At 44.9% G+C, this 16570-nt stretch overlaps 1 protein-coding gene across 1 annotated transcript in view; it reads left to right on the top strand.

Annotated features, from left to right (window-relative positions):
• LOC112120836 overlaps nucleotides 1-16570 on the top strand; it is a 179728-nt gene that overhangs the window by 155904 nt on the left and 7254 nt on the right. Inside the window, exons 55-64 of the mRNA XM_029911283.1 lie at nucleotides 25-187; nucleotides 915-1036; nucleotides 2776-2916; nucleotides 5993-6106; nucleotides 6628-6756; nucleotides 7402-7563; nucleotides 9331-9495; nucleotides 10672-10837; nucleotides 11741-11925; nucleotides 13777-13869. Of these exons, the coding sequence (XP_029767143.1) occupies nucleotides 25-187; nucleotides 915-1036; nucleotides 2776-2916; nucleotides 5993-6106; nucleotides 6628-6756; nucleotides 7402-7563; nucleotides 9331-9495; nucleotides 10672-10837; nucleotides 11741-11925; nucleotides 13777-13869 (1440 nt within the window). The remainder of the gene's footprint in view (nucleotides 1-24; nucleotides 188-914; nucleotides 1037-2775; nucleotides 2917-5992; nucleotides 6107-6627; nucleotides 6757-7401; nucleotides 7564-9330; nucleotides 9496-10671; nucleotides 10838-11740; nucleotides 11926-13776; nucleotides 13870-16570) is intronic.

A 16570-nucleotide genomic window follows, 5' to 3' on the forward strand; every position in this document is an offset into this window, starting at 1 on the left:
TCCCCACCCCCATTCTATTTGCAGTTAAAAATTCTTCCAAGGCAGCTTGTGTTCATGACGGTTTACCAAAAAAGTAACAGAACTCATTTGTTGAGACACATTGTGCAGTGGGACTACAAGGAGGTAAAAGTAACAGGCACTTACACTGGACTCTTCCCAAAGTTATCTGGAGGTCATGACATTAAGGGTAGGTTTCTCAAATTTCTAGGAAGCCTTGATAGCAGAAAATAAAGGAAACTTAAAAGTGAAGGACACAAAAGCTGGTTATCTAAATATTTTAATGCCAGATAGGTTCAAACATTTTGGGATCAATCCTAGAGATCTTGCTCAGGCAAAGTTGCCAATGAATTCAAGGAATAAGGACTTCAAGATTGGGCCCTTTGTTTCTATCCTTTGGGATGAGACTGTAAAGCGAGCTAGGTTATTTCATATGGCCTTCTTCAGAAACTGCTTGTAGTAAATTACATTCCACCAAGGCAGCCCAGGAGCCCCAGGGGCATTATGCACATTGCTTTGTGGTGTTCTCCCTAGGGCAGTGGCCCTCTACCGCTCCCACCTTCCCAAGGGATCTGTCTAGAAAGACCATCTAGCCCCCCGATGCTGAGATTTCTTCATCTGAAAATAACAACTTTCCTGGTGTTCCCGATGGGAATTTCTTTTGAGCAGATGTCACCATTTTAATTACTGCATGATTGATTTATTAGTAAATAGAGAATTTTTCCATCTTCTGTGGTTCAGTAGAAATCAACACATGGCACAAAAAATGATTTTATAAGAAAAAGATATTCTTGCTAAGTGCCAAATGTTGTCCTTGTCTTCTTGAGGTGCTATGTCATGTGCCCTGTCACTAATTAAAAGTAACAGAAAACCAGCATGGTAATCTGAAGTTAATCTGTTTGAACTCTTTCTTTTAGTGGAGCTTTTCCATCCTCTCTCCATCCCTTTTCCCTGGCATTCCAAGGTCAACCTGTATGTGGAGCATTCAGCACACAATCATCGGGATGACGTCACCATTGGTTGGAACAACAAGGACCAGGTAAAACAGCACACAGCACAGCAGAGATTTGTAGAATATCAAGTGTGTTTGAAAAGACTAAATGAGACAGAAAGATAGTCAAGGAATTTGAGAAGGAGAAAAACTGTAGACTTATTAAGATAACTTTGAAAAACTACGAATGTGGAGCAGTCCTTATTTTTAGTGGGGCTACTTAAATGCAGTGCCTTTTATCGTGTGCAACATCCTACATACAGCAACCCTACAAACTGCTTTACAAAGAGAGGCAACCAAAGGCTAAATGGAAATGGTCCAGAGTGGAAGACTGTAGGAATTTCAACCCAAAATTAAAGGGCAAAAAACAGCTGTTCATAACATGCAGGCCAAGATTGGAGGAGCAAATGACCAGGATGAGGCAGAGGATGGATATAGGGTCAAAGAGGTAGAATGGAGAAAGTCTTTGGGGAATTTCAAAGCCAAAAGAAGAATTTTGAATTAGGTGAGAAGCCACTGAAGTGGGGGAGGTGGTTGTAAGGAATTAAGAGATTGTTTCTTTCAATGAAGTGGGTCAGATTCATACTAACAGGAGTTAGACAATAAATAACCCAAGTGGCAGGCATTTTTAGCATCAGTGACTTAATTACAGCCTTTCCTTCTTTGATTTCTCCTAATTAGCAATAAGAATGATACATTTGGCATAAAATGTCTAATACATTTTACACTGTAATAGGTAAACCAGTTTCAATTTTTAAAATAAAGGAGCAAATCTGCCTTTAAAAATAATTGGTAAAGTAAAGGACCATAATTTAATCAGAATCATCTGTTATAACATAAAAACATGGGTGAATAGTTGAGTTCATCTCAAGCTCTGACTTAAAGCAATTTGTGTATACTCTGAATTTGGATCAAAGGTATAATTGCCAACATACTGAGGCACTAAACAAGTTGTTACACTGGCATAATGTTACTCAAGACAGGTATATTTCAAAGAGTATTATTTTCTTAATGATGGGAAGGGGAAAAGTAAAGTATAAAACTCATTACCATAACGGAAAATGAATTTGCCTCAATAAAGAGTCAAGCTTCCCTTAGAGTAATAATGTACAAGCACCAAAATCCCAAATGAAATGTAGAAGAGGAATATACTGGGAACCCTTCAACCACTGCTGAAATGTATGCTGCCATTTCCATGTGTGGTGTGTAATGTTAAACAGTTCTCGCATAACACTACACAAGTTAGACCCCAATTCTGCATAACTTATGCATATACTTAAACTTCACATGCCATGGGAAGTCTTCTTGAAGCCAATGGAACTGCTCGCAGTGCTTAAAGTTAAGTGCGTGTGTAACCCACACACCACCTGGGTGTGGTGTTCTGTCCCATCTAGTGGCACTGAGACCACTTAGAGAAAGATTTAATGAGTCTGCTCTACAGTCTTAGCTAACAGCCATGGCTTTTAGCTCATGCAGTAGAGGCTCATGTATTTAGCCCCAAAGGTCCTCGGTTTGATTCTGCCTGCCGACGACCGGGGTCTGTTGGTGTTACATATACGTAAGTCTTTGGAGGATCATGGCCTTACTGCACTGAGAGAAATGCTGCATCCTGCTGAAACCACAGAGGAGATTTAGATAGTAAGAATGCTGTAAAATTGACTTCTAGTGCTCAGCATGTCATTCATGTGAGTAAAAACTACAAACCCAGCTTTATGTTGGATATCCCAGTTCAGTGCGTGTAAGGAGTTTTGTTGCTCATGCCACTTCTGTTTGTTGATGTTGCCCAGGTATTAGTTTCATCTTCATTGAAATTTGGAAAAGAGCATGTAAAATACCGAGCCACTGTCGGGCACCCGTTTAATTTCACCTTGAGGCAACTGGAGGTCAGTTCCCTGTCTGAAAGAAAAGGTGGAAAGTACAACCAGCAGGTACGATAATGAGAGGTGCTGCAAATTAAATAATATCTATAATAATATAGTTATACTGTATCCTTCATTTCCAGAGTCGTATACAGTGGTCACCATTATACAGCTGTAATTTACCAAACATTGCTGTGTCCTAGTGTCACAGATACCTCGATTATTTCCTTTTCTAAGTATAGACACATAACTGCTTTATCAGATACCCTTGCATGTAACTCTTGGGAACTGATAACATTTTACTGATGTCCAGTGTACATATCGCACTTTGGTGGGCACAGCAGTGGGGGGGTCAAATGAATTTTGGCCTAGAACGGCCACATAAATCCCTATTCCTATAAAAACTGCTCTGAGTTCTTTAATGCATATACAGCACGGACAGAACTTCAGTTTTTAGGCTCCAAATGAAAGTCCCACACAAAAAAGAAGGTAGGGAGCAATGAGGAAATCTGTTGCATAAAAGGAAAAAGGATTTAAAATACATTTTGGCCAGGTTTGTCTGCAAAGTGCTTATGCTAGGAATGGAAAAAATAGTTTGCAAATCATCCCACAAAATAAGAAAAATGGAAAATATTACATGACCTATCTGAAAGATGTATGCATGACATAGCATTTGCACTGCAGTATCAGGGCATTTGCACAGTAAGTTATCACCTGAAGCTGATAATAATGCCCAATAATAAGCCACATGAATTGCGCAGTACTCTCTCTGGGGCTTGGGATTTCTTTCCGATCCTTGCACAGATAACAGAGAGCGCTCAACTTGTTTTAATACAAAAGTGATTGTATCTGTAGTGATCAGTATTTGTCTAGGGATAAGTCTTGTTTGTCCAGTTCTTATACAGGCAAAGCTCCCACTGGAATTATTAATGTCAAGGGTAGTTTTGCTGAGGAAGGACTATGGGCCCAATCCAATTCCCAATGAAGTCAACAGAAAGACTTTCATTGACTTCATTCTAAAAGTGCAGTTTACCTATGGACTTGCCAAGAGGAGCAGAAGGTGTTTTTTGAGGCCTGACAACATGCAATTCAGTAGAACATTCACACTCTCTAGGGGTATGTCTACACTACGAAATTAGGTTGATTTTAATAGAAGTCAATTTTTAGAAATCGATTTTATACAGTCGATTGCGTATGTCCACACTAAGCGCATTAAGTCGGCGGAGTGCATCCTCACTACCATGGCTAGCATCGACTTACAGAGTGGTGCACTGTGGGTAGCTATCCCACAGTTCCCGCAGTCTCCGTCGCCCATTGGAATTCTGGGTGAAGCTCCCAATGCCTGATGGGGCAAAAACATTGTCGCGAGTGGTTTTGGGTACGTCATCAGTCGCCCCTCCCGCGTGAAAGCAATGGCAGACAATGATTTCGCGCCTTTTTTCCTGGGTTACCTGTGCAGACACCATACCACTGCAAGCATGGAGCCCGCTCAGCTCACCATTACCGCTGCTGTTGTGGGTAAGTCTACTGTGGGGGCTGCTGTGATCCAAGTAGCCAATGCAGTCGTTGACCTTCTGTTATCAAGGGTAGTGACTCTGGGAAATGTGCGGGCCTTTTTAGATTTTAGGTGCATCATATTCCTGTCCTTTGTCACTGGTGAAGAAGTCTTGCAGCCGTACATTCCAGTTCGGTCAGCGCTGTAACACCCCATAGCACTTCTGTGGTTGACACATGTAACAGCTCCAGGGCTCTTGCTCTTTTGCCTTGGCCGAGGTACCTTGCCGTACCCGGACCTCCAAGCATTCGACACAGAGGCACCTGCAGCAGCTGGCATTGCTACACAGCAGCAGGTCCTTGCCTTCGCAGCAGACGGTGCAGTAGGACTGCTAACCGTCGTCATCCACCGCTTCCGCTGCAACTCTGCTCTCCTGCTCCCCAGCGACGAGCTCGGGGGATCCGTTCATGAAGTCTGGACAGTAGTAAGGAGCAGTTCAACTATAGGCTGAGCAAGTGCAGAATGGTGGTAGAATGTGCCTTTGGACGTTTAAAAGCTCGCTGGTGCTGTTGGTCAGACCTCAGCGCAACCAAGATTCCCATTGTTATTGCTGCTTGCTGTGTGCTCCATAATATCTGTGAGAGTAAGGGGGAGATGTTTATGGCGGGGTGGGAGGTTGAGGCAATTCGCCTGGCATCTGATTTTGAGCAGCCAGACACCAGGGCGATTAGAAGAGCACAGCAAGGCACGCTGCGCATCAGAGAGGCTTTGAAAACACTGGTCTACAATTTTTGAGAAGTCGTCTGCTTCAGAGATAAAATGTGCTATTTATTATGTATTTTGATGTGCTGAATTCAAATATGACAATTAAAACAACTGATTGGCTACTGTTTCTAAGATATTTAAGTTTTTACATTTTATGTCTCCATGCATTAAGCTGTGCCCGATCAGTGTGGGAGGACTGCATAAGCTCGGAAATCATGTCATTGCGAGTGCGTTTTTTTCGCCTTCTAATCTGCGATAACTTCAGGGACAGATGATAGGGGGAGCATAGAAACATTCTACGCTCTACGATTCTGGGGGGACTGCATGGTCACCTGTGCTGCTGAGTTCGCCACACTGACCAAACAGGAAATGAAATTCAAAAGTTCCCGGGGCTTTTCCTGTACCTGGCAATTGCATTGGAGTTCAAAGTGCTGTCCAGAGCAGTCACAATGGAGCACTCTGGGATAGCTCCCGGAGGCCAATACCGTCTATTTGTGTCCGCACTACCCCAAATTCGACCCAGCAAAGTCAATTTTAGCACTACTCCCCTCACCGGGGCGGAGTACAGAAGTCAATTTTAAGAGCCCTTTAGGTAGACGGAACGGGGTTGGTTGTGTGGACGCATTCATTTTTAAATCTACCTAACGTGGCTAAATTCGACCTAACCCCGTAGTGTAGACTAGGCCTAGGGCATGGAACATGGACAGACTTAGAAATGCCTCAACATTTTGTGAATAGAAAATACTGGCCTTCCATAGTAGTCATTGCAACAAATATGGTTGTTTCCACTGGACATTATCTTTGGGAGGATTCTATCAGGCTGTTCCATTAGTTCTAGTCCTGCAGCCCAGAATCAATGTAGAAATCCATCTCTTCTGGTTTTAGATACAGCTCACTTGGAATGGTGGGCAGCCTGCTGACTTCAAAATTACTTTGGAAGATAAATCTAAGTTCAACATCACCCTCTGGGATGCTTGTGTGGCAGTTTCTTCGGGTCAGGTATGAATTTGGAGTTCAATATGAGTAGGCATATTTTACTTTCTGAGCTTTAACAGCTATGATCATTGAAAGTGCTTCCCATCTGTTGTCATGAAAACTTGAGTTTTGATTGTATTTGAAGGAGACTTTTTCTTAGCAGACCTTTAGGGAATAAATAAAATAAAACCTCTGGGGAATCTTTACTGTATTCCTTTCCCATCTAAAGTGTTCTCACAGTTGTGCAGACAAATTCCGTTTCAAGCCTAAAAATAATTTGTGCATTCGGGATGAAACACACTCTTGTGCTGATGACCATGGCAAGGACTACACACCACTTAAGTTTCGCAACAGGAACAAAGCAGAACTTAAATGGTGCATAGGCTCCACTTGTGATAGCTCTCTGCACCGGTGCACGTGCCATGATAGCAATTCTCTAAGAGTTTATAAAATGCATTTTGTATAACTGCAAACTAATTTTCCAGAAAAAAAATATAAGACAGGCAAAGGCACTAACATGTATATTCCATTTTTCTCTCTTCCAGCTTCAGAAAGTATTAACTGTAGGAAGTCTTCAGGCATGTGGGTCTATAAAACAAGCAACAGTCTTGTTTACTGAATATCTAGATCTGGACTGGGATGGAAAAAAAATCTCACAGAATTTGACATATGAGGTATCAAAAGGCTATTATATCTGTTTACTCATCGTATACTTTGCAGAAGCAATTTCTGTGTTGACGGGGTTTATCCTTAGTTTTTGAATTTCACATGAATCACCTTAGAACTCAGTGAAAACTCTAGAATGGATTTTGAAGCACAGTCTATAAGCATTTTCCATGGAGCTGAAGGAGGTTCCTTTCTTATTATTTTGTAAATTATCACTATTTATGGATTTCCTTTATTTTCACATGGAAAAATAGAGAGATTTGTAGACTAGCTAAGAATAAATCAATTAAAATAAAATATAGGCATCACTTTTGCCTTGAGTATACAATGAAACTGTAGTGATGCTATACATTGGGGCCCAGTAGTTATGCTGAAAAACCAACATGCTTCCTAGTGAAAGAACTGTATTTTTGGATTATGTTGAAGCTTTGGCTCTTTGGGTAACAGAAGTTGGGTGAGACGTGGAACTGACACCATCAGTTAGCTGGCTATATATGTATATTGGACCTTCTTTTGGTTCAGAAGCAAACCACGAGCATGGGATGGGGAGTGAAGTTGGCAACCTGATGTGTGGGAGAAAATTGTTGTTTTGGATAACTATAATTTTTCATTCAATTGCTACATTAACAGAGTATTTTCTTGGTTTAATACAGAGAAACAGACCATTGTATCCAGATAAAATTCAGTTAGAAGCCACTTTGGAAAATGTTTTTCTGACCTCGTGCAGCAAGCAACATATGCTGGGTAAAATAGAAACAGACTTCTCAACTTGGCTGGATAATTACATGAGTCTTGCACTGTGTGACCTTCCAAATGTAAGTCAGATATTAGTATATTGCTGCTACTGCAATTCACAAGTATTTGCCAGTTAAATGACTGATTTTCATGGAGCCTCAGCGTTCCACAAAAATTACCACCAGATATTTGTTTCTAGAATTTAGCAAAATATAAATAAAAATTGAATGGCATTTTGGGATAGGGAAAAAGAGTTGTTACCACCAAACTCTCGTTACTTTATGTATGCCCCATTTGGAGAGATTCTCTAGTCCCCCTTAAGAATGCCAGTCACTCCATTCCCATGCCCTCACTCAAAGGCCCTCGCCTTTCCCAAGCTCGTCTATGCAGTTCCAGTACTTGGTCAGAGAGGTCACCAGAGAGCAATATATCAGGCTCTCCTTCATCCCTAGCTATATTGCCTTGAGAGCATTCCCAGCCTTTGCTGGCTCTGATGCTAGTGGTAGAATTTGGAGGTCAAGCTTTGGTCCCATGCTTGATGTTCGTTTTTAGTTTACACACACAAACTGGTCATCTTTCTGTGTTCTGTCCTATTTTCATGCTTAGAATCCAGAGCTCCCTGTAGATATTAAAAGCGTCACAATATTCACCAGCATACTTAAGGTCTGTATTTGTAAAATAAATTTGGTATCTTCCCAGCTGCTTCCCTTGTTGGAAGCACAGCAGGTTTGGGCCAGGGGTGAAAGTAAGTCAGGACACTTACCGGTATGGGCCGGGGCGGCCCTCTGGCCCCTGGAAGGGGCGGGGCCTCAGCCAGAAGGGGCGGGGCCTCAGGCAGAAGGGGCGGGGCTGGGGAGCCAGCATCCCCCAACCAGGCCTTCCAGGCCCCCTGGCCCCAGGACTCCCGTGTTGATTTAAAGGGCTAGCGCAGCAGCAGCGTCCGGAACCCCAAGTAATTTTAAATCAGCCCCAGGGCAACTGCTCCCTTTGCCCCCACCACCCGTCGGAGGCTGCAGGGGTGGGGGGCAAAAGGGGCAGGGACATTAAAGTACTGCAGGGTCCTTTGCCGTGGCAGCGCTTTAACGTTAAAGCAGAAACGTTAAAGTGCTGCCGCGGCAAAGGACCATCCTTAAAGCGCTTTAATGTCCCTGCCCCTTTTGCCTCCCCTGTCGGTGGCTCTGCTGGTACGGACCCTACCGGCAGAGCCGCCAACAGGGGAGACAAAAGGGGCAGGGACTTCAAAGCGCTGCCGTGGCAGCGCTTTAACGTGGGCTGGGTATGGGCCGGTGCGGGTTCTTACCGGTACAGAGTACCGGCCCATACCGGCTCACTTTCACCCCTGGTTTGGGCCCAGTTAAAAATAGGGTTCTCATCTTGGTCCCAGTAAAACTTTTTCAAAGTTTGGGGGTTGTTTATTTCTGAAGTTTGGGCCTATCTTTAACATGTCACTTTAAAATCTGATGTATCCTCCTGCTTTAAAAATCTTCTGCTTATATATAAAAAAGTATCTACAAGAATGACAGCTACAGTAGTTCAGTACAAGACCAGAAGGAAATTCACTTGTTTTATTAGATGTGCAATTTTAGTTCAGCCATTCATCTAGTCTTGTAGGCATAAGTGATTGTTGAATGTACAGTAGTTAAATCACAAAGATTTAGAGGCACAATAGAGTAAGAGGGAGCTGTAAGTTTTAAGAGGCATTGGTTTCTGAAATGACAAGTGTGGTTCATCATTTTGCTGAGTGACTGAGAGAATGCCAAGATCTGTGGCAACTCTTGCAGATTCTCTTACTCTTCTTAATTTCCATTGTAAAACTAAGCCTAAATAGTGACATTTTCCATATTTAGGTAATTATTCTCTCTGGAAGGCATCAGCTCAACAGAGGAGATATCATCCTGCAGTCAGAAGGCAGACTCCACCATACTGGTGATGGCAGAGAGGATGGGGTGCTCACAGTAGCCTTAAAGAATAACAGCACATCTAAAGTGAAGAAATATTTGATGGAATTTGAAGTGAGTTTAATGCTGGGCACGGACATCTGTGAAGTCTTTTAAAATAAGGGCTTTATAGCACTCCCAGTGTCACTTTTTCTCTGTTGAAGGCATACTGCCATCTAGCTTCCAATCTGTGCGAGTGCAGTAAATGACTAACAAGACAGTAAAATGGGGGAAAATGCAGGCTTAAAATCAAAAAGGATTTTGCTTCCTGATTTTGGTAGCAACCCCCTTTACCGTGTTGGTGTGCACTGCAGTTGCAGTGTGACCACAAGAGAAAAGAAAGTACCAAGACTTGACAGCTGCAGATTTTGGTGACAAATGCAGTAAGTGTACCTCTACTGGAGTGTATGTTATACTTTTTAAATGGTCTCCACAGCCTGCTATTGTATTCAGCACCTGCAGTTTAAGTGACTGCCCTAGTTGGTGAAGCATAAAACAGGATCTTAGCCAAAACAAGCATATTTTATTAATGGGGAAACAAAATGTTAGACTCAAACAAAGGGTCCATTGCCAGAAAACAACACTGGTCTCTGCAAGAGAGATGGAGAACTGCCTGATACTATGATCATAAGTCAGGCAAACACCTTTCTTTCTCACTTTTAACTTGTAGATAGCAAGTAAGATGGAGGAGCTCATGGGGAAGGGAAAAGCACCTGACGTTTGTTGAGCATGTTTAGGGAGGAACACTGATAGCTAACCATAATTATTTTATGCAACATTAGCTACCACTTCAAATATTTTAATGATTTGGACATTCTTCTAAAAGAACTATATCAAAAGAAGAGATATTAAAAGTGGGAAACTCAACTCATGCATATGGGCTTTATACTCCAGCACATGCACTGTGAATGAGTGGCACAAGCTGGCAGCATAGCAAGTAACTGATTATCAGTGTTTCTTTCATTGCTACCATTAAAAGATTATCCACATGCCTGGCACAGTGTGCAATGCTGTAATTGATTGACCCACTTTGCTATCAAATTGTTCTGTCTCAAGTCAATAATCCTATTGCTTGAGCTTTTCAACACAGGATCTCTTGTGTGTAAAGCACAGGCATTGAAAAATATCTCCATTGCCATCTAGTCTTATGTAGAATCCATTGGCATTCCGACATCATCACTGAATGTTGCTTCATTTATTATTTGCCTTGGCTCTGCATCAATGTATTTTTTCTTCTTCTTATGAATGCAGCTAAAAGCATCTGAGGATATTTGGCTAGGCCTGACAGGAACTGCTACTTCCTCAGCTGTTCAAAGCCAAGTCCTGATGGAGGGAAATATTGATCAAAAAGAGAAAGTAAAAGTAACTGCTTCTAAAGGAAAGGAGTGTCATCAGTATTACATGGGATATGTAAAGGGTAAGTATATAAGGGCTGCAATTGATAAAAATAAGCTGCGATTGACAGCCAGTTGCATTGCACACACAGGAGAGGAAAGAGTGCCAGCTCAGTTCAGTTTTCATTGCCATTCAATCTGAGGAGTTGAGCCTATCAACAAAGGTGCCAATTATGAGGATAGTTTTTCACTATATGGACCCTGTATACTGAGCCCAACAACTCATTTCATATAGGCTGGGTGGTAGTCACTTGTGAATAACTCCCAACCAAGTCTGGATTTGAATAGGTGGTGATGTACTTGAAAAGCTGTCTTGAGTGACTGATCCTCCCCTTGCCTATATGGGGTTTAATGTGCAAATGAAGGGTTGATAGCAATGGCTTGACTCAGAACCTGTGCATGTAGAGGCTGTGAGAAATGCCTGCAAAAGCCATGCAACACCTCAGTTCTCCCTTCTTGGGATTCTCTTGCACGGAAATGGCTCAGTGGTTGGAACTACGGCATAAAGTCATTTTTGGGGAGGGTTAATGAGTGATTAGACTGCCCAACACATTTTCATTTGTGACCTACGCAGGATTTGAATTAAAGTCTCCAGCAGCGAAAGACTGCGGAAGTCAAAGGGAGAGCACAAGAGTCATTATGGAGATCTGAGAGAAGAATGTCACCTTATTATATTAAGCCAATGCTTCAAAAAGCCTACACGCTTTTAGTATAAAATATATACAAGTTACACAACAGGAGAAACCCTAATAATGAAGCTGATTTGACGTTTCTCCTAGTTAGTCCTTGCTTCTCTCTGCAAGGACATAACCCCTATAGCTATTGCATAAATACTGCTCTATTCAATTAATTATAAAGCTGGCTTTAAAACACCAATGCCTGTCAATGTTGTCTGTGCAAATGTATATCTCCTTTTACTCTCCCAGGGGACTTGGAGGAAGGAATAGAGCTCACTGCATGTACTGATGGACAACAGATGGCTACCATTAATACTTATCTCAGCGTTAATGGCATAAGGCAAGAAAGAATGGGACAATTGACCCTAACTGCTGTTAACCAGAGCTTGAGTTTGGTGGCTCATGGGTGTGGAGATCCAGTAGTTAAAGTTGAGGTGAGATGCCTTTAGCAGCAGTTGATAGTAGTGCTGCATTTTGAGCTACAGAATATTTTCTTAACCCAGGGGTGGGCAAACTTTTTGGCCTGAGGGCCACATCGGGTTTCATAAATTGTATGGAGGGCCAGTTAGGGGAGGGGGTCGTGGCCCAGCCCCCACCTCCTATCTGCCCCACCCCGGGGACTCCTGCCCCATCCAACCCCCCCTGTTCCCTGACGGCCTCCCCGGGACCACTGCCCCATCCACACACCTCCGCTCCCTGTCCCCTGACTGCCCCTGGATCTCTGCTCCCCCATCCAACCCCTCCTTTCATTCCTAACGACCCCCCTGGGACCCATAACGCATCCAACCATCCCTTCTCCCTGTCCCCTGACTGTCTCTGGAACCCCTGCCCCTGACTTCCCCCTGCCGCCCCATCCAACCCCCCCTCCTTCCTGACTGCCCCCCCGGGACCCCTGCCCCCATTCAACCCCCTGTTCCCGCCCCGACCCCTATCCACACCCCTGCCCCCTGACCCCATTCAACCCCCTGTTCCCCCCTGCCCCGCCCCAACCCCTATCCACACCCCCGCCCCCTGACCACCACCCCGAACTCCCCTGCCCTTTATCCAACTCTCCCTGCTCTGTGCCCCCTTACCACCCTGCCTGGAGCACCAGTGGCTGGAGCCAGACTGCGCCGCCGCCGCCACCGCACAGCACAGAGACCAGGTCAGGCCAGGTTCTGCAGCTGCACTGCCCCAGGAGCTCACAGCCCCGCCGCCCAGAGCATTGCGCCAGTGGCTGAGCGAGCAAGCTGAGGCTGCGGGGGAAGGGGAGCAGCGGGGGAGGGGACAGGGCTAGCCTCCTGAGCCAGGATCTCTGGGGCTGGGGAGGATGGTCCCGCGGGCCGGATGTGGCCCGCGGGCCATAGTTTGCCCACCTCTGTCTTAACCTCATCAAATTAGTGGAACATCCTCCAGATGGGTTTCATTTGTGGATTGTATCCAATAACATGGCACATTAGAGGTGTTTGGGATTCTCCCCTGATAACAATGTATATTTTGCTGCCATTTTTATATCTGGGATGAGTCAGCATTTGGGTGGGTTTTGCAAAAAGTGGAGTTGAAAAGATCAACCCACCTAGAGCTAGACAGTAAGGACACTGTCCCAGCATAAAAATCCTACTGAGATCAATGGGAGCTCTGTGTTCAGACCACAGGGAGAATATAGAACATATGTGACAATGTTACTGTAAGAAGATAGTGGGCCAAACTCAGCAGGGATATGGAAAACATGCCTACTGCAATGGCAAGGCCTCTTGCATTGCAAGATTCACGCCCGTGGAGGGCGGGTACGGTTTCTGCTGCAGCCTCCTGTGTGCTATCCATTGGAGGAGGGGGTGGAGATTATATGTATCACAATAGCACTTAGGGGCCCTGATCTCAGATGGGGGCTCTTTGTGCTAGGTACAAACATAGTAAGAGACAGACCCTGCCCCCAAAGAGCTGATTGTATAAATAGAAGAGACAGACCAAAGGGGAGAGGGAAGCAATTTCCCAATGTCATCCAGCAGGAATAGAACCCAGGTTTACTGAATCTTAGTTCAGTTCCCGAGACTCTGAACTCCCACCAGGGCTCCCTAGGAGTGCTGCAAGGAGGAGAGTCTTCAGAGAGCTGTGGAGTCTGCAAATTTCTCCTGTTCCCCTTTCTAGCCCAGGCTGCACCCTTTTGGAGCAATGTGCAGCTTGTTTCCCCACTGGAAGTTCAACCACCAGGGGCCTCTGCTGGAGTTTGACTAGACTCTTAATGATTTTGGCCCAGCACAAGTGGTTCCTAAATCATAAAATCCTGATATTTCATATTTTCACAGAATAAACTTAATGAAATTGGGTCCCACCTTAAAGCCAAACTCATGGAGAAGATCAAGAAGTTTGATGAATCTGTTTGGAAATTCAGGAGATCAGTAAGTAATGAACATGACCAATTAGCTTAAAGATTGTTAACGTCATAGAAATGGCTAAATCAGCTAATGCAGGATGGTCCCATTCTGTCATGCAGTATACCGGAGAGCACCATGAAATCCTGTGCAAGAAGCATCCTTGCTATTCTCTGGGAAGGAGTCATTGTGGGGTGCAATCCAGACCAGTGAGGGGTTGTCTCACCACCTGCCCTGCAACCTTGGGTGTCTCACATGCTTTGCTGGTGTAGCTCCCAAGCTAGTCCACTCACAAACAGCCTAACAGCATGTAGGTAACAGCCTGAGGGTCTGTGTATAGCTGCAGTTCTGGATCAACAGCTCTGACCCCAGCAGCCTGTCAGCAACACTCCAGTCACACTCTGGCTTCCACCAGCCTTGGTTACTACTTGCAGGGTGATCCCAACACACTCCCAGTCCCAAATTGTCCCAAAAATCTGTGTTCTGCACAGTCTAATCCTCTCCTGGGCAGTTCAGAGGTCCATTGCCCCTGTAAGGGGACAATATCCAGCAGTTTGCTCCTTTAACTGGAGTTACCCAAACAGTTCAGTTTGAACACAACACTGGATTAGTTTTGAACAAAAACAAAACAAATTCATTTAACTACAAAGAGAGAGATTTTAAGTGAGTACAAGTACAAAGTATTAAAGTAAAAAATGGTTACAAGAGAAATAAAGATAGAACATTTTCTAGTAGCTAAAACTTAGGCTACTCTTGGTTCAAGGTAAAATCCTTGCCACATGTTCCCAGCAAATTTTCATGTCACGATCCCTTCCAAAGTCAACAGGCTGGTCCCTTTGTCTTCTTCGGAGGGGGCGGGGGGAGAGAAAAAAAAAAAGAGGGAGAGAGAGACTACCTGGGGTGTTTTTGCCCCTCACTTTTATAGTCCAGTCCCCCTTTGAAATGCATTTTCTTGAGGGTTACCCCTAGATAAAGTTCCTTCCCGCTATGAAGACTGAGACATGGAGGCTCGTGGTGAAAGAGGTTCCATCTTATTTGTTAAAATGCAGATCAATCTGTTCCTGCCCCCCTTCGTTGCCAAAGAATGGCCACTTGACTGGTGATTTACAGTCAACTTTGATGACACCCGGCTAGAGGCATGAGCTTGTCCTTTATCTTTGCAAAACTGATTTACCCTCTCTTGCTGTCTCAAGGACTCTGTTTACTACTTATATGTAAACTGCGGTAAACACACGTGCCTTTGTTTAGGACAGACTGTTTAACAACTTCTGCCTAGTCAGGGCTACGTGAGTTTGAATACATGCTAACAACATCATATGGGGGAATTAGAACTTTACATATAATTTTGCTACCTGCATTTCACCATCATATTATTGATCAGTGAATTATTAGTTTTCAAATGATACCTCACAAGGCATATTTTGTACAGAGATTATGACAGTAGTGTGTATGGTGTGAATACAGGTCTTTCGGTCATAGTCATTAATACAAATTAAACACCATTGTGTTAACTCTGGTTGTTTTGTTTAATTTGAACTATTAAATGGTTCATCCTTTGTGGACACTGCTGTTCATATAAAGGAAAAGCACACTCCAGCCTTACAAAGGTTCCATGTCTTTGTAACAAACCCTAAGGAATGTTGACCCACCTCAGCTCCCAGAGACTTTAGTGGAATTATGGGCACTCAGTACCTTCCAGGATCTGGTCCTATAAACCTACCTTCAGTTTTCAATAAATCAGATAGCCCTTTTCTATAGGAATCTAGGAAGAAAGATACAAAACTGTCAGATTCACAAGCTCTGATCTATGTGCCAGCCTGTAGCCGTCCTTTGGGAGTGATCCCTTTAGCATGCCAGACCCCAAGGGTCCCCATAGTCCCACAGGGGCAGGCCCACAGCCTCCACAAGTCTGAAACTGGGCCTTGGGCACCAGCAATCCCTGCCTCTTTCTGTGACTCCCTATAGTGAGCCCAGACAGGCCACGTTCCTGTGGGAGGCTTGTTCTTTACACCTTCAAGGTGCACTACTCTATCTCAGTGGTTTGAGCATTGGCCTACTAAACCCAGGGTTGTGAGTTCAATCCTTGAGGGGGCCATTTAGGAATCTGGGGCAAAAATCTGTCTGGGGATTGGTCCTGCTTTGAGCAGGGGGTTGGATTAGATGACCTCCTGAGGTCCCTTCCAACCCTGATATTCTATGCATAGGCGTGCGCACGGGGTGTGCTGGGTGTGCCCAGGCACACCCTAATGCAGGGGTGGCCAAATGGCTTCACTCCCCGGCACGGCAAGCCGCGAGGTCCACGCTCCCGGGCCTGAGCACTCGGCCGAGCGCAGCAAGCCGCCGGCCCCTCCCCCGCCTTCTCCCCTCCTTTGGAGCCATGCCGCCGCATGCAGCGCTCTGGGGGCCGGGGCTGCGCGCTCCCATGGGGCAGTGTTTAGCTCCACGGGGAGGCTAGGAGCCTCATCTCATGGTAAGGGGTCTGGGGCCAGGGGGGTTGGATAAGAGGTGGGATCCCGGGGGTGGTGGTGGTGGTTAGGGGCGGGGGGGTCTCTGGAGGGGGCAGTCAGGGAGCACGGGGGATTGGATGGGGCACAGGAGTCCCGGGGTCTCTCAGGGGTCAGGGCAGTCAGGGGACAGGGAGCAAGGAGGGTCCTGGGGGGGCAGTTAGTGGGAGGGGGGGTCTCTGGAGGGGGTGGTCAGGGGACAAGGAGCTGGGGGGGGTTGGATG

Source organism: Terrapene carolina, unplaced genomic scaffold, assembly GCF_002925995.2.
Source record: "Terrapene carolina triunguis isolate 2854851 unplaced genomic scaffold, T_m_triunguis-2.0 Scaffold93, whole genome shotgun sequence".
Taxonomy (NCBI): domain Eukaryota; kingdom Metazoa; phylum Chordata; order Testudines; family Emydidae; genus Terrapene; species Terrapene triunguis.